The sequence below is a fragment of the Andrena cerasifolii genome, chromosome 14, assembly GCF_050908995.1.
Source record: "Andrena cerasifolii isolate SP2316 chromosome 14, iyAndCera1_principal, whole genome shotgun sequence".
Taxonomy (NCBI): domain Eukaryota; kingdom Metazoa; phylum Arthropoda; class Insecta; order Hymenoptera; family Andrenidae; genus Andrena; species Andrena cerasifolii.
This window is the reverse complement of record NC_135131.1, coordinates 11075385-11094853: the sequence shown is the minus strand read 5'-3', so window position 1 is coordinate 11094853 and position 19469 is coordinate 11075385. Positions and strand designations below refer to the sequence as shown.

The window sequence follows — 19469 nt, the reverse complement described above, 5'->3', positions numbered from 1 at the left end:
TATATAATCAATCATTAATCTCTTTTTAATGCATTAAAATTGAATTAGGTTTATATATAATCAAGAACCTTATGTATCTAATGAATGAATAATTTAATAAAATACACATATTTCGTTGGCTTTATGCAAACTTCATATATGAACAGTATTAATAGCTTGAAAACTAATTCTGTATTTATAAGAAAATTCTACAAAAATTTTTGCATTAATACTCTGATTTCAAATTATTATGTATAAATGAAGAAAGGTAATAACTGCTCAACTTTCATTTTAAATTATAAACATTAATTTACATTTATCCATATTTTATTTATTCATGTACTTTTTATTTAATGAACCTGGAAGAGCGTACCTCGATATTGAAGAAAAATTTGCAATTAGTGCCTATGGAATACTATCCAGAAATTACAAGCTTCGAGGTCGCAAAATACTGTAGTACTATTTTAATACAGCGTCTTTCTGAGAACTGTTTAACGCAGAGGCACAGAAGTTAAGAAAGGCCCTTGAAAGGCGCAACTCTTGTTCGCTTAAGGTAATGCCATCGAAGCTGAAATTTCAAATACCTCTTTCCACTTCATATTCCCCTGATATATTGGTCCCAAAACCTGGCCAAAATTTTCGGTACGCTCTAAAACTGGGCTTTGTGATAGGATAACATAACGTCGAAGGAAGTGGCGCAAAGTGAAGTCTCTGGAGAGCAACTTAGAGACAGAGAACTGTTTGATACAGAGCGAAGAAGAAGCCTCAAACGAAAGACAATGGAGTTTGAGAGTAGTGAATGGCATGTTTAAAATACTGCATTAATGTGAAGATTTTTAAAAGCAACTCAGTGTGGAAGGATCATTTTAGGTGTTCTTTTTAGTATGTCTTTTATTTATGATTTGGAATAGGAAGGAATAAGTAGTGGATGAAAGGTTCATTAAATAATAATACTTTTTTATCATTTAGCTGCATTGTATAAAAAAAGGGAAATGCAATACATTGAAATGTTACAAGTGTCACTTCAGCATTTCAAGTCATTTCAGAGTAGTTGCTGAGTTGGACGCTGTTCATGAACAGAGGCCGCTAAATTCAATCCTCAAATTATGGGTCGGTAATACAGTTTGGGTGGTGACACGAAGTCCCATAAGGTGATAGCTGTATCCTATACTTCGTCGATGGTCTTAGACCTTAGCTCTCAGGTTAGGCTTATGCCGATCCTCACTTATTTCATCAATGATATTTTTTTTGTAAATGCTGCAGTAAAGACGTTTTATTATTATTATAAAAAAGCAACACTTCTTCCAAGAGATCTTGAGTCGTTTATTCGTTACAAATGCACCAGAAGAAATAATATATATATATATATATATATATATATCATATATTACATATATCGTAATACATAGAGCGATCTATTAAGTTGGTCATTGCAATAGACGTTACACTATCGAACCTCGCTTCGTGAAATCGATAAACTTCTTGTCGTACGTAAAACAGCAGCTACTTTCAATGAGATATACGCGAGCACACTTCGTAACATTCGTAAAATCTCTAAAATCTGTCTCAGCGAGACATGACCTCGACCACTCGTGAAAAAAACATCTCAAAATTTCGCGATGCACGACACTGCACGCGCGAGGAACATCAACGCTTCGTCTTCTTGTACAAACCTCTTGTCGAGCTGTTTCAAATTTTAAATTTTAGCATGGTTCGTCGTTCCTACGGCGTTTGAAATAGAAACAAATCTACACGATTCAAAAGTACATGAAAAAATTAATCGAGTTTGTAGAATTGTTTGTAGAATTCTTCGTTTTTAAGGAAATCGATTTTGGTTGTGGGATATATTTGTGTAGGTATATAAAGCAATAGTGAAAGCAGAGCTTCACTGGAGACCTCACTTGGTACACCCCAGAGATCGGCAAAATTTTTATTTAAATAAAATTATTCGTCATTCGTTCGTTAACCCGAGTTACCTTTATTCGACACATGACGAATAATTTTTCTACCTTTCATTCGTTATTCGAAATTTTATTTGAATAAAAATTTCGCCCATCTCTGGTATTCCCTTCTCGTATATACCACTTTGAAAATCAATTTTCTAAAAAATGAAGGCTTGCGGAGAAAAATTGTACTCAAGATATTCGATTTATTTTATTTAGACGAATCATTTTATGTCTAGTTGGGATCGTAAGAAATTCAATTGTTTAATTATTATTGAAACAACCAAGATGGTTTATACTTCGTTACATCGCCCCACGTTCACACGTATTACCTATACAATAGATTTTATCCACATCTCAACAGTGTATAATTTTCTAACAATAAGTACTCGTTATCCTACATTCGTTCTCTACAGTCTACAGGCCATAATTAATCAGATCGAGACCCTGGTAATAATCTCAGTTCAGAAGTATATTCTAAAGTTTTTGGTCAGTATCCTTACGTTGTACGAGATAATTGTTACATTGAGACCCTTTTGTATGCTTAATAGATGACGATCAAGTTGAAAAGTCTCTTTCAGGATGTGTATACGTGCTACATGGATTTCTCTGCTCGTTTAAATATCGCCTTATGTAGATGTTCACTCTAGGCGAATGATTTCCAAAGTGTCGATCGTCCTTATCGAGCATACAACCTTTATTTCAAACAACTTAAAAAGTAGTGGGACCACAGAAGGCTGAAAATACAAGAAACTCGATTTTTTCACAGAAAACAATCTGTGAGTCTAAATTAAAAAGAAAATAATGCTAAAATTTTGCGTTTTGAGTTTATATAGCATAGTCAAAGGTAAATTGCAAGATTCGTATTATATCGTCCCATCACTAATTACAAATATACTAGAACATTTTCTCTCGCTTGGATTCGTATTCCAAAAAATAATTATCACGTAATAATGTAAAAAGATTCTAAGTACAATCATACATACACTTCTCTCGTTATTTCAATATTTATATTAATTCCCCATCTTCTTTAACACATTGTAATACTTTTCCAAAATCCAAAATCCAACATATTAGAATCGGAATAGCAAGCGAACACTTAACAGAATATTCCAAGGATCTGAAACAATTTCAATATCACTCGGCTACGAAAACAACAAACTTATTCTACCCAACAATTTGGAAATCATCGCCTACCATAGAAATTAAAACGTTCATTAGTACGCGTCGATTTTTAGAAGGTGAAAAGTCGCGTTTTGTCACGCTCGATGTCTCATTCGCAACTACGAGATGTCGCGCACATTAAATTTGTCATCTACTCGAAACAAAATTAATTAGCCACCGAAGGCCACTCAGAATCTACTCCCACCACTCTTGCCTATTTGCTCCACCCACTGTGCTTACATCGGGGGACTGTCCTCGACGGACCAATTTACTTTGTCCCAACTATAAAGTCTCGTTAGGAAGGTAATATCCTGGTGCATCCCAAGATGCTACTGTTACCGTGTGTATGTCGCTATTATTAGTACCTCCGCTGATATTACCGATACTATTTTAGAAATATCTCGGCTGCCCGAGATTGGAATTCGTTGGCGTCGTTTCTCTGTGTTCCCAAAATACGAGGTTTCAACCGTGTATGTTTCAAATTTTTTTTTTGCGGTCAACGACGTGCGAAACTGTTGAAAAATTTCGCCTAAAACTACTTAGAATCGCAGGTAGTCACTCGAACGTCACGCGCCAGACAGTTACCGAAAGTATCGTTCGAAGCCACCGATGATCGATCACAATTCGAATTGTTCACTTTTCCCTGCTCTCGCCGTTACTTCTCACAATCAGAGTTGCACTTTAAAATTGGATAGTTGCCATGTATCATCTTTCATTCTCGACGATAGAAACAGTACACACTAAATTCTTTCAATACCCTCAAGAAACTTTAAGCACACATCCCGTGCGGAAAGCTTACACTCGCCTTTGTTAACCATACACCTTGAACGCCCATAGGCGGTCCCCGCGGAGACTGAGGTACCTGCGTCTATATCGCCGAAAGGGTGGATCGTATCGGTCATCGGCGAGATCCTTTGAGAAGGAGAACAGTCGCAGGACAGATACAGGTGTTACAGTAAAGAGAGAGAGTGAAAGAGCAGATCCACTTCGCTTTTGGAGCTTAACGATCCCGAGCGAATTGACATTCGTGTGTCTCGAATGAGCGACCCGCAGTCGTCGACGTATGGTAAAATTGACCAGCCGAGCGAGACAGGGGCGGAGTTCTGTGGCGAAAGCTCCAGAAGCGAACGAGCTGGAGAGAAAATCGCTGCTTGGCAGAGAAGCTCGCTCGTAAATCCGACTGTCGTGTCGCTTGCCAGAAACTTTGTTTAAAAGTCGACGCTACTGCGTTCGGGGGGGTTGGAGATCAACTGCGTATAGACATCTGTAATTCATTTGGAATCACATTTATGCAGCTCCCCGCCGTTCAAAGTAGCTCGGTAGAAATTTAGACAATGCGCATTCTTCGCCGCTAGACATCTTAATAGGTAGTTACTTCGCTACGATATTGCAGTTCCTAGGAATGGCAATGGCGGAGTGTGTGGACTGTGGGTTAGAAAGTAGAGTTGCCTCCACGTTTCTGTTTGTTAAAAGTCGAGTGGTGCCATTCGAGGATTAAGCTCTCGATGGCGAGATAAAGTACACTTGCACTAACGCCACTCCCAGGGACTCGATTCTAGATATTATTAAATGAGCGAGAGGATACTTACAAAATTTGTTAAAAGAGTACTTCTACGCTCGCCTTCTCTGGGGCTGGGTGGATTCAGTTATATGGGGCGTTTCAAAGGTGTCAGAAGACTGGTATATGCTTCCATGTGAAAGATGGGAGAGGAAAATTATTTATTTGGCGGAGGAAGTGTCGAGGGAATTTAGGGGTTTATTGGAAGCACCTTGTGGAAGCTATTTAAGATGGCAGCCATTGTATATGTAGAGTTCCTTTATGTTATAAGTTTCTTGCACACTAGTAACTATATATTTTTCTCAAAAAGTAGGAACATTTGGCAGAAATTACTGTTGAAACTTTTATATCTCTGTGAAGAGGCATGTAAAGTAATTGTAATGGAGTGTAGTTTCTGTAGGATGTTATAAAAGTAATAGAATTTCTGTGAAAATCTTCTGGCAGTAGTTTAGAAGCACCCCACGTAACTGATTTCCATTCGCAGTATAACTTCTGTATAAAGAGTCCCTTACTCTTTTTCGATATATTACTTTTCCTCGATGTGCGTAACAGGTAGATGAGGAGCTCGTTCGATCGAGCGAAATGTCGTTTCCCGTGCCTAAGTAGTCATCTTCGATACAATTTGACGAACTTTCCTCGTACAGTGGGATTTTCATTAACCGAATCTCAGTTTCACGGTTTCTCGATTTTCAGACGATTCCTTAACCGATGTATCAAAAAGATACACCGATTTTTCTGTTCAGAAGGAGAAAACACCTGAATTCTCCCACAATGTTGCGGAGACAAACGTAGTCGCGCGCGAATTGATTGTACCAAACGAGTGACATCGGAGCTGGGCGAGCTCTGCTTCGAACTGAAATACTTAAAATCATTTATAATTAATTCCTCGATTTTTTTTTCAAGGCCCAATGAATCCACTCATCTTCTTGAAGCAGCAGGAAGTATAAAATAATGGCGAATATAATTCCCTTGGATATTCGAAATTCAATAAGCATTAAATCTACCGTCCCAATCACTGGGCTCCAATGAAAGAAAATTATCCCCACTCGACAGGAAATAATCTCCACTCGAACCCAAGTACTTCTAACTGCTTCCTCCATTAATCCATTACCCCAGATACCGAGCCATCCCCTCTTAAATCATTTCCCGAATGGAAACAGCGTAACTCTCCTTCAGGCTCCGTCAAAAAGTAGAGCAATGTTTAAGCCAATACCGTCAGGCGAGTTCCCAGCTCCGACATCCACCTGCGTCAGCAAGCAACCCTGCCCGCGAAAAACAACAATTTCATAAACAAGCATGTAGCTCCATCCTCGGTCTCCATTATCCGCGGTGGATTCGCTGGTACCCTCGCGTTCCCCCTTAAATATTTACAACCGACGATAAATCAACCGTGCCTCCGTAGACGATCCCCCAGCCTCGACTCGAACAGGATAGCTCGTTCCGTCGGTTAGAGGTCGAACGCAAGAGAAGCATCCTTTTTTTTTCCCTACCTCGTTCGAGCTTCGCCGGGGAAGGTGAGGACGAGAGGATCGAGGTCGGTCGATTTTTCGTCCCGCCCGTGAAACGTCAGGTCGCTCGAGCTGAAACCCAGTCATTAGTCACCGGGGTAAAGGGATTTGAGCGTTAGACGGTGATGTAGTAGGCCCTCGGCTTGCCCCTGGATGTGGTCGGGCTGAAGAAGACGCCGGGCGTCGTGGGCGAGAAGGACCAGGACGCCCAGGAGGGCGGGGGCAGGGTGCGTCAGGAGGCGTAGTAGCCCTCGTGACGCTTCCGGCACTTCTCGCGGGCGATGTAGCAGAGGGCGATGGTGATCAATACGGCGATCGTGATCCCCATGCCGATACTGATCCAAATGATCTCCTCGTTTATACCACTGTAGCCTTTCCCTGAAAGCATGCTGGATTTATCTCGTAATCGCCACCTTGCTTGCTGGGTATGCCATCTAGGAAGCGGGGAGAGAGCAGGAAGTTGTAGGGGTAGATAAGGGTGTTGGAGATTTTTTGGGTTTTGAGATCGATTTCAATTGGGGAATGCAAAGTGTAGGCTTCATTGGAATTTTCACTATCTTTGGGACTTCGTGTATTTGGGCTGATGGGTTTTGAGGTTTTCTTTCTTCATAGTATTAATTTGACCCTAGAATGCGAAATGTAGATGTAATTCGGATTCCAACGTTTTGCAGAGCTATTTTGGGGGTTTCCTTGCAATTTGTGAGGGGGAGGAACTTGGAGGATTGTTGAGGAATGTTCCGTTTTAGTGGTGGTATTGATTTAACTGTAGAATGCAAACTGTACCTACATATATCTATTTAGGATTACGACGCGTTGGACATTTATATTTGAATTTCTTTGCAATTTGTGGGGAAGAAGGAATTTTCAGAGTTCTTTTCGGTCTCTGGGCTAACACTGCTAGCTAAAGGTGTCGGGGTTTGCCTCGCCTATGGTACCAATTTGACTCCAGAATGCAAAGTGTAGATCTAATTGGGATTCCAACGCGTTAGATCGCTATCTTGGCTTTCCTTGGAATTTCTGAAGAAAAAACTTGCATGGTTCCTCTTTGGTTGTGGTATCGATTTAACCCCAGATCGCAAACTGTAGATCTGACTGACTTTAATTAAAATTTCCATTTTGATTATCTTTCTTGACAATTTGCGATAAGAAAGGAACTGGCCGCCGACTTCCCTCTTTTTAGATTAGCGTGGCTACCTAATAGTTAAAAATGTTCATTGCCCTAATAATTATCTTACTCCGTAAGTTTCGTAATTTTTCGCTGGAGCGCGTTTCCTTGGTACTTTCTCATTTTCAAACGTCACACTACATTACGTTCAGACCCCTTTTTTTCTTCCTGCCTACCATCAGTTTCATTAGAGCGCTTTGTGGAAGTTTGTAATTAATTAACACGGTCCTATTCTACGGGCTACACGCAGAATGGCAGAGGAACGGCGAAGCAAAGGATAAAGTGCACCAGTACCCAGTAAAGCCGAGAATTTTTTCAAACTTATTCTTTAATGCTCGGCTGCACACTTGCACATACTGGGTATCCCATTTAAGTTGACTGAAACTTTACTCCAAGAGCACCCCATTAACCTGGCGGAAACCAAATGTTGCAATTACCAACATAATACCCTCTATACGCAACGTTCCACCTAAATCTGTGTATTACTCCAAAAGGCAGTTCGAATCGAAACGAAGAACTGTTCTATCAATTCTCTTAAACCTTTCATTATCAACTCATCGCGCGTCGAATGAGAAACAAAAGACCCCAAGATTCCTAAGACCCAACTCCTCCAAGTCTCATCAAAACTTTCGAGATCCCTCTTGGAGATTCGAAAACTTTGGAAATTCTAGTAATATTCGGACCGATCCAAAGTTTCTATCGTCCGATTCGAAGTGTCACGAAGCTGCCCAGAAACTTGCTTCTAATCCGACGCAATTGTTTCGCCGTTTCACGTGCATTTGCATAACAAAGCCCTTCCTCCTGTCCGAGCTACTGACATCGCTGTCTATTGGTATCCTATATCCTACGTGTGCTACTTAATGAATTCCAAGGGCGCACGGGCGAGCAGGCAGCCCTGCCTTCCCTTCCACGTTAAAATAATAATATTCCTGTTTACATTACCATTATAATGGGAGCTGTAAATGCCGACCTTGCCAGCCACCCGTCCTCCCACAGGCATCCCTCTCCTTGCCACCTGAAACAAATCCACGCCTTGTTCTCCCACCTTTCACCCTTATTTTTTTTCAATTGGTCAGGTAACAAAAAAGGAAAACGGGCTATAAATCGAGCATTGTGTCGGGCGCCGTCCGTTTCTCCGCTGCAAAATATATGTTGCGGCACCATCTCGTTGGAAATAATTCAGCGTTAACGAGACACTTGTTCCCCGGATGGAACATGGTTCTCGGCTATCGAAACGGAAGATACGGGAAAGCATCGTCGTAAAGCAACGCCACCAATAATATCGGGATGAAAAGTTATGGTCGCACTGTGTGCTATAGCTGACAAATTGAACTTTTCGAGGGTGTAATATCGGAGCATTCACCGAAAAATAATATAACTTTTAAGCCTTCGTAGTCACACGGAGTGTATCGCATCCCAGGCATTTTTTTTCCTTTGCCAATATTTCCGTAAATTTTTTTACCTTTATATTAAAATTTAAAAATTTGCTGATTTTAAAAAAAATCGCCTCTTCCGCAACTATTTTTTCAACTATTACAAATTGCATCGCATCAAAATTTACATTTCTAGAAAAATACTATTAGAGCATGATTGCACGAGTATTACGAGTGTGCAATTCTCACTGAAAAGTTAAAAACTTGAAAAATACGAAAATGGTAAGTTAAAAATGACGCTGGGGTGCAGTGGGCTCCATGTGAATAATTTGTGATTATAAAAAGGAGTGAGCACGGAGGGTTAATATTAATATTTACTCTCTGTTATTACGCTAACAGGAAGTTTGGAATTTTTAATAGAAACTCAGTCTCATAGGAAAAGTAAACAAGTAAAATAGGTTTACTAAAAAACAAATACAGTTTAAAAGCAAGTAATAAAAGATGACGGAGTACTTTTCATAGAAAACTCATCAGTGTCTACTCACCAACTTAATATATACATATAAAAAACGTACACGTGTAGGGTTGGCTGAAATTAAGCGATTTAAATTCTTAACGCATTCAAGCCAAAGATAAGGGTAGCGTTGCAATCCCGTCGCTTGTATAAGTAATTCCGTTCTTGATTTCGTTCCAATCGCATGCCACAGAGAATTGTCGCTGCGAAGAATTTCTCCGCCCACGAAACGCAAATTTATTCCACGACTAAGCTGTTTAAATACGAAGTTTAATTCCGAGCGGTAACGGGGACCAATTTCCCGGACAAAGGCTGAAATAAAGCGAACGTATGCTGGGCATGAGTCGATTCGGCGGGGCTCGCCGCCGCAGGGTTTATTCGTTCTTTACAACGTGTTCGAGGGGGAAAGCACCGCGACAGAATTCTCTTATACTATCTGACTCGGTTAATTCCACAAAGTCGGGGACTCAATCTTTCGTGAACAGGTCGTGGACAGAATTATCGAAACGGAAGCTATGGATTGTTAAACGGGTAGTAATCTCAGAATCATTTCTCAGTGCTAGCTAAAACGGCTTCTTTCAAAGAGAATTTAATTATTCATGCTGGGTGCTTCATTGGCGGCTCAGAAATACAATTTCCTGCTTACGAAAGTAACTTCGTTGTATCGAGCTTTGCTCCGTGTTCGTTTCCTTCTGAAACCAGGGAACTTTTTTGAAGCTTCTTTTCAATCGATGGTGGGATGGAAGCTTGCAGAAGTTCGAAGCCTATTTGTTTTTGTTGTAGTGTTTAGAGATCAGGTTGTTACTTAAAAAACTCAGTTCGTTTGCTTGAAAAATCTCTATTTAGATGTGTACGTGAATAACGAGATAAGAAAGAAATATTTTAGCTTGTTTATTAGTAATTAATAGCCTACAAGTTAGTTATTCCATACTGTATTAGAAACCTGATGATGTTCTAGCTTCCACTGGCTCCCCATTGCCATTTCGATAACAAATACGGTTCTCTGGTGATCGAATGGCTGAGCCGAGAATTGACAAATCAGACGTGACTGATTTATCCGAGGGAAGCGCGGCTAGCTGAACCCGACACGTAAAACGAGTAATGGGTTTTAAGGTTCGTGCATTCCCATTGGCTGGCTCACAAACGCAATCGATGCTCCATTCAAGATTTATTGGTATTGCGGGTAATATTTGCGAGCTTACATCGGTACCATGTATCGGGCCATCTTATGAGTAATGTCTCCCTCGAACCTGTATTTTATTCCAAAGATATATCAATAGGTAGGCACTTTCACTTAACTTTCACATGGATATATCGAGCCATAGGGATCGTTCCAGCTTTGAACATTGTTCTCCAGTTTTCATCTTCCATGTACACTTTTTCTCCTTTATCACTTCTGCTGCAGGTTGCATAAAAAGTACAATCTCCTATACGAAACTCATAATTTCACAGAAGCTACGAATTGTGGACCATATGAAAAAGTAGATACACCTACAACTCCCCTCGTAGATACCCACGTAGCCATTCAGCACGACTTACCCACATTTTTGGCGAAATTGTGTTAGCAACAATGATGTATTCGAATAGTCTTTACTAATCATTTAAAATAGGAAAAATTAATTTTTGTCAATATGGGTCAGTGTGTTTTTGCTTTTCTTTCCAGGGGTGGGGGGGGGGGGACTTTGAGAAACCCAGTTAACAGGCAACAATAGGTTGCTTGTTTGAACCCCTTTCGTAGCGCCAATTTAATTAAACATTTAAAAATATTCACCTTTTTAGTATAAATAAGCGATATTTTCTTGATGTCTCCTTGCGAACGTCCATGTCTCCCATGTCACACTCAAAAGTTCAAAGACACTCATCATCCACAGTTACCTATATCAGCATTAAATGAGACACACCGACTCCAAACTATCTGACCAATAAAGTGGAAAGTGCAACTATGCTATCTATTCGCATACTGACCATCCAGACCCAAGAACCCCTTTCCAAAGTCTCGCCTGATCGCAAATATTCTCATTACGACTCACTCGAACCTCCTCGTTGCTCTTTTCCACTCGGCCTTTCGATACACAGCCACGAGGCAAGGTGGCTAGAACTCTTCGAAACGGAATCAAGCTTTAATCGACTTCCCACGTCTCCTTTCTGCAAACCCCCGGCCAGAGAGGTGTCCCGCCACGGGAGCTCGATGAACGAACAAACGACGCGCTGTCATCGCGCTGTCTTCGCCTCGAAAGCGACGCAACAAGTTACCCTGCGCCCCGAGCCCCGCGCGCGCTGGACGTTTTGTGCACGCGTTTGGTTAGCCTTTTGTCCGTATCGCAATTACGCGACGACTCGTTCGCGGCCACTCGCCCCACGGTTTTGTCCGGTCCCGCAACGGTGTATCGCCCGCCCCCCATTGTCGCGGACGGAAGGAGTCGTCGATATCGCCACCTCTTAGCGCGTCGCGCCAGGCCTGTGTTCGACGTTTGCCCCGCTGTCATCCGTCCGCGTCGAATGGAAATCGATAATGAAGGCGTTAATGGGAACGCTAGGCTCGGTGGAAAGTAAGGCGTGTTCTCTGGCTCGCTCCGGGCATAATTAAACCGCTCAAAGCAGGGCCAGCGGAACCGGGCGAAATGGAATACGTCTGGCCGCCTCGCCTGTCGATTTCGCGAGTTTTTGTGGCCACCCGTGGTGATCGGCGCGACGTGATTCGCGGCGGAGGGAAATCGAGGACGATTCCGTGGAATAAAACGAGTCGGAGAGGTAGGACGAAGATTTTTCATGGAACTCTTCGCTTTTGGGGTAAGTTCCTTTGAAGAGGGTTGCTAGTGCGAGCAGGGGATTCCCGCGGGCTGTTTGAATGGTAATATTGCGCGGGGGTGTTTACGACTTCGTGGCGTGAAGCTTGTGCTCTTTGCGTGACGTTCGACTTAACATCGACTTTTATCACTGAAAAGTGTCAAGTCACTTCTATATGTTACTGTAAAAATTCGAGGACTGGTGAATGTTTACCACTGCGGGTAAACCCTGTATATCATTTATCACTACGGGTTGGTAAAGATCCAAAATGTAGGTACCAGAAAATATTGTCTAAGCCCGAACTTCAAATGTTTTATAAGGTATTTCGGGGCTTTACCGCCCGTAGCGGTAAATGCTAAGATTCACAGGTCTTCGAACTTTTACACTAACATGCGCATACACGACTTTATACCCGTTTCATTGTGTCACAAAGTATTACCAAAATTTGCGTTGTTGGTGCAAAAGTTAGTGACGGTACTCGGCGGCCTGTACATATTTTAATCATGGAGTTTCGCGGAGCGCTCATGGAGAATGCCTCGCGTCTCCTTTATCATCTGCCTCGACTACTGGCGTGATAGAGATGTCCACGACGGCATGGAATATTTACACCGGCGGGATGTTTGCCATCCATCGGAGGGCTTTATTTGAAAAAGTATAATGAGAAGAAGCGGGTGACGAGAAGTTCGCGTTAGTAATTCTCCGTTTCCTGCCACGGATCAAAGGCTTCTGCTCCTTCCGTTTTACCGCTGCTCTAATTACTCCTGCACCCAGCCATCGTATTACTTCTGATAGTGGCGCAGTGCAGCGTACTTTTATATGCCCTTCGTCCAGCATTACGGCGTCCTAGTACACACCGGGCCCATTACTCCACGATCCTCTCATTTCAACGTGTCGTTCTTCCAACATTCCATGTTTAATTGTTCCGACAATTATCTGTGCAGTGTGTTCTGTCATAATACTACCACCGAAATGGGCCGACCCTGCGTGGAGGGTTTCTGCATGAGAAACCAGGTCGGAAGAGTAAAATAAATTTTTGTCGCTGGAAGTTTCATTTTCGTGGAAAATTATTACATAATTTTAAATGTAAAGTAAAATAAAAGTTTGATAACAGTCAGCTTTGTCGTGGTACAGATGATAAAGTAACGAATGTGGAGATTTACGGTGAACGCGATTAAATGGCGTCGATGGAAATTTCGTAGAACAGAAATGACGATATTATTGATTTTTGTTTTACAATTTCGTATTACCAGCAATTGCATTTCACGGAGGAACGGGCGAATGGTCGTTCACTGATATTTAGTGGACATTGTAATTAATGAATCCGCCGGCATGTTTAATCGATGAAAATGTAACGCAAACATGCGTGAAAGTAGCGTCTACTTAATTAACTGGGGCTGTTTGAATATCGTATTGTGCCAGCTATAGCGGTGGTCAGCAGCCACATTGTGGTGTCGTCCCAATTAATCTTTCCCACGTAACATCTGTACGCCTGCCTCAAGATAATTTCTACTGATCGATCGGAATAGTGGAATTACTTCGTTGATTGTTAATTATAAGTTACTTCCTCTTTTCGCAACGTGCTTGGTGGAATTTAAATTGGAAGATGTACTTGCTTTCAACAAAATTCATTTTCCATATTCTGTTACAGTATTAAGAAATTTAATTGTCACCTTCTATTTAAACCACTTATTCTTGGAGATAATAATATTACTCTAAGTGAAAATGGCGAAAAATGGAAATTGAAATTTAGTTTATATTTTACGGATAGACATTTTGGAATTTTTCGTTCCTTCGGAAATAGGTTTCGAAGCTTTTACCATAGATAGTACTTGCAAAACTGAATAAAAATAGATAAAAAAATTAACATCGTCAGAGTGGGGATCGATTTTCGATTCTATACACCAACAAATTTTTACTTTTTTTGCCGATGGCTCGTAGCGTGTAGATGCAGAAAACATTGCCATATTCTTATTTTCCTGCTTGCAAAGGGTATTCCCAGTATACTACCTCAATTTCCATACACGCCTCGCGCCTTTGCATTACAGAATCCCTCACTCCCTCAAAAGTCCCTAGTCTGCGCCTGACAGGCATATTCTACTTTGCTAGAGGGAGAAAGCATTGCTTTTCGTAACATTACACAATTACGTTAAACAAACAAACAGCATTATCATGCATAACATTAATTATACACAATTACTAATTATATTCCCTCCTTCCGCATATCACACCACGACATTTAATACCAAATAATGAAACGCGTCTCTTAATTAACGAGTACTATCTACCTAAGTAGTTCAATCGACCACACACGTTCCCTGCTCGATGCCACGCATATTAAGTACAATAAATAAAACGGCGCAGCAGTTTCAAACCCCAGTGATTCACCGCAACCCCCAATTTTCCGAGGACTCAACAAAATCATCCCGCGACATTAAACCAAACTCGTTGTGCAGGGTAGGCACACACTCAGCGCGCGGAGTGCTGGCAAGTTCTCTTGCGTCGTTCACTGTTGCGCAGTTTCGCGACGATGATTCGCGACGATAGGTAAATATTCGGTAAAACGCGCCGCGACGAAGGTGCTCGAGCGTTTGCAGCCATCGATCAACTTAGCTGGCACCGTTATTAAAACGCTGTCGGCGAAACCCCAGTGTCTGTGCTCGATCGGGGATAATTTAATGGAAAGTATCAGCCCGATCAAGCCTACGTTCTTCGATGTTCCGCGTGCACGTACCAGCGAGAGTCCGCCGCGGGGAAGCTGATCCCTGGAATTTAATATTCCAGCGTGTATCGATGCTGCGGAGCGTTTCCCCGTGATTCCGGTCGCTGGGAAACTTTCTCCCGCTCGTGCAACTCGAGGACCGCGACTTTAACTTTCGTTGTTTCCCCGGGAAGACGGCTGCACCGCGAGGGAACTTCTTTCTCCGCGCGTGTCAACGCGATCGCTGCCGTACTTCGAATGGTTCTGGCGATCGTCAGGCGGTATTTATTCAGCGGCCACAGCAGTTGGCAAAAATTCCTCCAATATCGCGCGGGCGGGGGGCGCTTGAACCCACCACCCTCCCCTTCTTGGCATTCCGTGTATACGCCAATTAAAAGTTTTTCCGATACCGGGCTCTCTGTGTATAGGGTGATTCGGAGGAAAAAGTTGGGGAATTTAAGGACACGTAACGGGCGTGAAAATGGGTGATGGGGTTCGGTAGCCATGACGGCGATTTCCTTAAACTCCGTTGGCGCGAAGCACGCAGTTATAAGGTGCAAATCCTCCCCCGTCGATACTCGGTTGATTTTACTGCCTTTTACGTCGGAATTTTTCAGTTAACAGTCCCATAATTTAACAACACCGTGTATATACTAACATACCCTATTTCATGCTACAAACTGATTAAAAAAATAAAGTTTTCTAGTACCTATAAGCTTTCGATTTTATGAAAGTTAATGATATTAACCCTCCGCAGTCACAACTTCGGGTTCACTGCAACCAGCGTCATTTTTGAGTTACCGTTTTCGTATTTTTGAATCTTTTAACTTTTCAGTGATAATTGAACACTCGTAATACTCATACAATCATGCTCTAACAGTCTTTTTCTAGAAATATAAGTTTCGATGTGTTGAAATTTGTATTTGATTTTTTTGTTAAAATTCACCAAATTTTAAATTTTATTATCAAGGTCTAAAAATTTACAGAAAGATTTGAAATACATGTCCTGGGGTGTGATACACCCCGTGTGACCACAAAGGGTTAATACTCCAGTCAGTGGACTCGAAACTTGCAATTTTCTCGCTCGTGGTTAAAGAAATGACAAAAGTTATGTGCATGGTCCAGTGGATCGAAGAATTAAACTGTAGCGTTTTCGAAAATCGCCGCATTTCCGTCTAGCCACGCCCTTCAGCCTCCCCCGCGTTTTCACCCCCTCCCGCCAGTTGTCGTCCCGCCAGGCGGAAGTTTTATTCTCCGTCTCGGAGCCAAAAACCATTGAACTAGATTTCAGAAGTCCCTGTAACGAGGGCATTTTGAGAGCAATTAAGCGGCCAGGAAATATATAGATCGCGCCCCGCGATCAATGGGGGAAATTCTGAAGCGAGGCGTTGTCTCTACCGTCAGATAGGCCGCCGACTGATCCGAGTTTCGTTTCACCCTGCTCCCCATCCTCTTTCGCTACTATTTTCCGGGTTTCTTCTCTGTTTCAGGTGTCTCTTTTTAGTATACATGCCGTATCGTTTCTTTTTCCAGCTCTGCTTCTGGCTCCTGGTTCTCGGATGGGCAAGGGTTGGTTTTCTTTTGTTCAGTTTGCTCTCTCAGCTTCGCTGACTTTTCTCCTTTCTTCAATTGTTTCTCGTTGTTTAGGTTCCTTTCGGGTGGTTTTGCTGCTTTCAATCATTTTTCAATTTCTGCCGACTCTTCCTTTTTGATCACTATTTCCTGGATATTTCTTTTCCTATTAGTTTCATTTTCTAGTTCTCTCATTTTTATTGGGTCCGCATCGTTTTGTTGTTTTCTTCTAATCGTACTGCAGTTTCTGTGATAGACAAATTCTTTTTGTATCCTTCCGTAGACTTCTCTGTCTATTTTTACCATTTGTATCCTCCTTTTTTGTTTTCTATTTCTATTTTCTACACCGTCCTATTCCCTTTTTAGTTTCTTTCTATAGCTCTCCCTTTTTAGTTTATTTTTCTAGGTTTATCTTTTTTATCGTATTTTCGGTTTCGAGATCTCCTTTTCACCTTTATCTCCCCTTCGAATTTCCACTCTCTCCAGTCAAGCCTTCCAGCATCCTTTACGTGTAAATGGAGCTCGCGTGCATCGAAATTCGAGCCGTATCGTTTCCACCGTCGAGTCACTCGTCGGGATGGAAATGCTCCCGGAAATGCGATTAGCCTCGATTAATCATTCGCTGGGCCGCTTCATTACGACGTTACGTGGCCAGCGGGTCGCGAGAATGTTAGCCGCTCGTTTTCGCAGCGGCAAGCAGCGCTCGGGGAAGAAAAATCTTAACAAGGGACGTTAAAAAGCTTCTTCCTCTACAACAAGCACGAACACAAATCATTCGCGTTCCCTTTTTATCGTCGCCTTTACAAATCCGTACAAACCTCTCACTGTACCCAAAATTCAGAAGCATAACTTACCCTTCCCATCGTCGGCTTAATAACTCATCTAAATATCTTCCTCCACCTAAAAAAAAGAAAGCGTACATCCCTCTCTAGCATCGTCAGAAACTCGGTTATTTTTAGAATACATCGTTTACCACAAACGTGTCCATTCTCCCCTCAAGCGACTTCCATTTCATAATCATTCAGTTTTTCGATATCTCCGCTCAATCGATGTCGCTGGTTTATTGCATTTTCCTCGTCCTCCCCTCCCCAACGCTCGATCTATTCGCCTTCGAATAACTCTGAGTTCTTAATCACGTGACCATGCAGCTTCCCACTCGTCTGTTCCCATTGGAGTCCCTCCGTTTCCAAACACGCGATACGTGCAATCGAATTCCGCCGATAGTGAATTTGGGGAGGCTGCCGGGGGCGGGGGCGATCGCGTTTCAACCCGTAGACCCGGAATACCGGCAGCGGAGCTAAGTAGATTTGCCCGTTCTTTGATCAGACGCGAAGTGGATTTGCCCGCGTAGCAAGGAAAGTAGTTTGACCCGCGCGCTGATCAGACAAAGAGGGGCGCACGCCGAGCAGACCGTTTGCCTTGCTCGGTCAGCCATGTGACGAATCCAGAGAGCAGTCGTACGGAATTTTGCGCGGTATCATCGTCGATCGACGAAATGCTTTAATTAATTTATGCCGCTCCCCCTCCTTCGTGCTGAGGAGACCTTCGATCAGCCGACTAAAAACGAAGCTCGTTGAAACGTCAGCGGTTCCAATTTAACGGCAGCTACCTCGTCGCAGAATCCGCGTAGGCGATCGAATCGAATGAAGTGTAATTACGGTTGGATTAAAGCATTGAATGGTCCAGGTGACGGGCAGAAGTGGAGGAAGTCTTTGAGAAATGGTACGGTGAAGATTGTCTTTAGATACTATCGCGAGCCGTATTACGTTTATCTATGCGCATACAGATTATAGTTTTGAATATTCATGGTCTGCTTAAAAGTACAGTGGCTCGGAGACTTATCCTTACGACCGTAGATAAAAATTAGGTCCGAGTAGAGCTGTTACTGTTTGACCCGTCGGGTACGCGGTTACTCGGAAAAATTCAAGCCATTGAATGTGGTGTTGTTCGATCATTTTTGGCTAACATCAAACAAATACCACAGACAAAAAAATATTCAATTGCTTGAAGTTGTTTCGGGTAACCGGGTACCCGACAGGTCAAAAAGTGACAGCTCTAAGTCCGACATTCTCATCTAGACGTTGCTTAGTCCAAATTCTAATACGAGAAGTAACGCTGCACGTACAGTGAATCACAAAAATATTCGAACTCCCTTTAAAACTGAATAACTTTTTTTAAAATTGGTTCAAACAATTTGAGTTTTTTGTCCACTATTTTTTTCGCTATTCCGACCAATTGCATTTTTTTCAAAACGCTGGAACACGTCACCCAGAAAACTAATTCTTCTAGCTGCTCAAAGAACTCAAATCGTTTGGGCAAGTTTTAAAAAAGTTATTCTGTTTTAAAGGAAGTTCGAATAGTTTTCCTGTTTTTATTTTTTTTTTGAGAGTCCGAATATTACTGTGATTCGCTGAATAATAAAAAAAGCTGAACCTCACGCTCTAGTAGCAGCCTAATCTAATCCACGAGAGCTAGTAAACAAGTCGATCCTTACGTACTCCCTGAACTAAATCGAATCACAGCTAGCCGAAAACAGAAATGGCAAGATAAAGGTCCACAACTCAGAAGCTCAACGACGTGGAAGGCAAAAGTGGATAAGTTTTCCACGAACATGCCATTAACGACCCTCACACCCCTGCACGAGACACTATTCTCACGACCAGTACCCCATTCATTCTCCACACTTCGTACCCCATTCGTTTTCCAAATAGCATTTCCCGAAAAATTCATTCGTACAACCCTCGCACGGTCTCCCACCCAAAGTCACCGTCCCCACATTGACCGTACTCGTCAACCGAAATCAGCCCACAGTCGCACAGAAAACCCGGGGAGCCGAAACCGATACGAGCAGCCGCCGCGAGTCCGTTAGCCCCGAGCAAGAATCTCAGTAGCGTGTCCAGTACGCACCTCGTTATACCGGATGAAGGAATCGTGTCGGACACGGTGTCCACTGGCCAGGCACAGCTGAGCCGCAGGTTTCCGCTCGCCGGGAGCAGCCTCGTCCCCGCCTCTCCTGGACGCTCGCTGTTCGGAGGCGTCCCTTTTCGCAGCAGGGCCCCGCTTCCCTCGCTGAGGGGGCTAGGGGGACCTGGGCGGGCGGTAAGGTGGGGAGGAGGGGGGCCTGGAACCCTTCGCCGAACGGGAGGACGAGCGAGGGTGTCGGGCTGATCGCGAAGAAGGAACGAGGTGAACGCGGGTGGTACGCGGT

The 19469-nt window shown here is 42.7% G+C and overlaps 1 protein-coding gene across 1 annotated transcript; it reads right to left on the bottom strand.

Moving 5' to 3' along the window:
* Positions 1-1292: 1292 nt before the first annotated feature.
* On the bottom strand, positions 1293-19469 carry LOC143376309 (uncharacterized). Its single transcript, XM_076826474.1, has 3 exons — positions 19169-19469; positions 8260-8332; positions 1293-6530 (listed from the first exon to the last, which is right to left on the bottom strand). Exons 2-3 carry the CDS (start codon positions 8315-8317, stop codon positions 6385-6387), a joined length of 204 nt encoding a protein of 67 aa, XP_076682589.1. The 5' UTR covers positions 8318-8332; positions 19169-19469; the 3' UTR covers positions 1293-6384.

Bases quoted from the DNA above. Each gene is read 5' to 3' on its own strand.
- LOC143376309 (XM_076826474.1), bottom strand. From the start codon at position 8,317: ATGCCTGTGGGAGGACGGGTGGCTGGCAAGGTCGGCATTTACAGCTCC. The intron at 6,531-8,259 runs GTAATGTAAACA...GCATGCTTTCAG, and splicing joins TTACAGCTCCCATTATAATG to GGAAAGGCTACAGTGGTATA.